This window comes from Vollenhovia emeryi, unplaced genomic scaffold (assembly GCF_000949405.1).
Source record: "Vollenhovia emeryi isolate VEMERY1.0 unplaced genomic scaffold, V.emery_V1.0 DF943451.1, whole genome shotgun sequence".
NCBI lineage: Eukaryota > Metazoa > Arthropoda > Insecta > Hymenoptera > Formicidae > Vollenhovia > Vollenhovia emeryi.
This window is the reverse complement of record NW_011962915.1, coordinates 1-3035: the sequence shown is the minus strand read 5'-3', so window position 1 is coordinate 3035 and position 3035 is coordinate 1. Positions and strand designations below refer to the sequence as shown.

Here is a 3035-nt window from a genome sequence, read left to right as displayed (position 1 = left end):
GTTCTTCTCTCTTCTCCTCCGCCGCCTCTCCTTCTCCTCCTCGTCTCCGCTCCTTTTCCGTTTCCTCTTCTCCTCTGTCTTCTCTGCCTGTGCCTTGCCACCTTCACCGCCCGTCACCTGTACTCTTGTACACCTTCTTCTCCGTTGCCGTCCGTTTTCGGTCCTCCAGCTCCCTTCTCCGCTGCCGTCCGTTTTCGGTCCGTCAGCTCCCTCTTCCTGCACCCTCGCCGATCGACTTTCGATCTTTCGATCTCTCGATCCTCCCGACCAATCCTCTTCCTTTTCCATATCGGCTCTCGTTCCTCCGCTCCCTTCTCCCCTCTGCTCTCCTCGCTCCAAGACTGCCGACTCATGCCATCTCACTTTTTCCACTCCGATTTCTTCTCCGCCTTCCACTATTTTCTTTCGCCTCCATGTCCCCTGATTCCTCTCTCGTTCCTCTCTCCAACGCTCCTTCCTTCTTCCTCATACTCCGTTCCAATCCTTCCTTTCGACACTCTATTCACGACACCTTCTCACTGAACTTCTTTCCACCTCGCCATCTTTACCCCCTCCCCATAGCAAATATATGTAACAATTACGATATATCTAAATTCAAAATACTTTCCAATGCATTTTCTTGGAATTGCCTGGCAGAACGCAAATATTACATGTAGCTTAATGTACTGTATATGTTGTAGACTATATAAAAAAATATACCATGTATCATCTGTGAGGGTAATACAAGACCTTTAGCGAGGGCACATGGCATGTCTACCTCCGTCCACAGGTAACGTCGCTCCTGTTATGAAACTAGCGTCGTCACTCGCCAGAAACGCAATGGTCTTTGCGACTTCCGTGACGTCGCCCGTTCTTCCGAGGGCATGCGTCTCTTTACTGTGCTCGAAGAAGCTCGCGAGCTGCTCTTTGCTCATTCCGCTGCTCTCGTGGAGATTTGTTACTACAACACCGGGATTCACAGCATTCACGCGCACCTGTTTTGGTGCCAATTCCAGGGCGACGCAACGCGTAAACTGATCCACGGCCGCCTTGCTCATGCAGTATGCCAGGCAACCCGGGAAAGATCGTAATCCGGTTACGCTAGTGACGTTAACAATGTTGCCTTTCGTATTGACTAAGTGTGGCACCGCCAGTGCTGTCAATTGGTACACCGAGCGAACGTTGATGTTGAAAACGTTGTCGTACTGTTCCAGGCTTGTGGTCTCTATACTACCGGATTCCAGAATTCCAGCATTGTTAACTAGAACGTCCAATTTGCCGTAGTGCTTGATCGTCGCGTTGATGATATTCTTCACGTCGCTCTCGTTGGTCAGCTCCCCCGTCACGATAAACGGCTTCGACTGGCCGCACTGCTCGGCCACCTTGTTCAAATTCTGCTTATTGCGCCCGCTTAGCGACAGCGACGCGCCAAGCTGAGCCAGGTGGACAGGCGTAGCAGCACCAATTCCTGAACTGCCTTTTATACTAATACAGGACGATTTTTACTTACGAGAAAGACGCGCCGGTCGCCACGTCGCGGCAGTATGTGGTACTAGTGCTATCTATTCGCCACAAGCTGTTGTGGCTTGCACGACAAATTTGAGTTGGCTAGCCCGGCCAACTGTCTTATCAACCTACTTGGTAACGCTACCACAGCTAAGAAATTGCCTAATGCAGCCAATTATTTACTAGCTTTAAAAGTTGGTTGTATTGGTCTATCTGAAATCATAGATTCACATTGCAATTTACTGCTTCAAAAATTAAATGGTTGAAGCAAAAAAACTTTTATACAGCCAATAAAAATTGGCTATTGCAGTAATTCTTTTTTTTGAGTGAGGGTAACATCAAATGGAGCGTAACTTGCGTAAGTGTAACCTGCGTATCACCAATCACAGAACCATTTCGACGGAATTATTGAAACGGTTCTATTGGAATGACCCTGTGATTGGTGATACGCAGGTTACACTTACGCAAGTTATGCTCCATGTGATGCCACCCTAAATTGTAGCATATTGACGCAATGTATTAAAAAGTTTTTATAGACTTTTCTATAGACTTGGCGATGTAATTATCTGCAACAAAAAGAAAACATGTTAAAAGAAATAATACAAAAAAAGAATTAATATTTGATCACGAGACACGGTAGTGTCTCGCGCCAAGTGTAAGCGCGGCTAGTACCGCGCGCGCGAGACCGACCGTGTAAGTTTACGCGAGTACACGAGTTGACGGGCCCTCAGAATTTCGGATCTCAACAACGGCTGTTCCGACGAAGTTGAGACTGCGGTTAATCGATAGCTTGGGTACGATTTGCATAATAAAAGTATTTTTTTACTTTTGTCCTACGTGCCCCATGAGTAGAGATATTGCGATGCAAAGTCCACGGGTCTGAATTTTCACGTAATTTTTTTTTTAAGAAACGTCGTCATCGTCGTCGTGGTCGTCGTCGTGGTCAACCAGACCAAAATCCATCTCACTTTTTTGCCGCAACGTGGCATTGGCGTTGCTGTCGCGTATCTCACGTAGCGTCTCGCGCCAAGTTTGAATAAGTCTAGGTGTATTAATACCGTAGTTTTCGGTGTCTAGGTGTATTAATATCTTGTGCCCCAGGGATCGGTTCTCGGACCGTTCTTGTGGAACCTGGGGTACGACTCGGTGCTGCGTGTTCCCCTCCCCCCCGTCTGCTACGCGGACGACACACTCGTGACAGCCGGGGGCCGCGATTGGGAGGAGGCCCTCGCCAGGGGGCGAGTGGCAGCGGGAGCGATAGTCGACTCTATCCGCAGCCTGGGCCTCGAGGTGGCACTCGGCAAGACCGAGGCCGTGATGTTCCACGGTAAAAGACGTGGAGCACGCGGCGCGCCGCCCGAGGGACTCACCCTGGCTGTGGGTACGGCTCTCGTCAGGATCGGCCACGAGATGAACTATCTCGGGTTGATCCTCGACGACCGATGGAGCTTTGCGAGCCACCTTGCCAGAGCCGCAAGCAGGGCGGGAGTGAGAGCGGCCAAGCTTGGCCGGCTCCTCCCCAACCTTGGCGGCCCGGACGGCAAAGTGCG

At 50.0% G+C, this 3035-nt stretch overlaps 1 protein-coding gene across 1 annotated transcript; it reads right to left on the bottom strand.

The window, feature by feature from the left end:
• Positions 1-446: 446 nt before the first annotated feature.
• On the bottom strand, positions 447-1469 carry LOC105565689 (tropinone reductase 2-like; the record flags this gene model as incomplete). Its single annotated transcript, XM_012019098.1, has 1 exon — positions 447-1469. A coding segment is annotated over one exon (738 nt), but the record flags the coding sequence as incomplete, so codon positions are not given.
• Positions 1470-3035: the final 1566 nt, after the last annotated feature.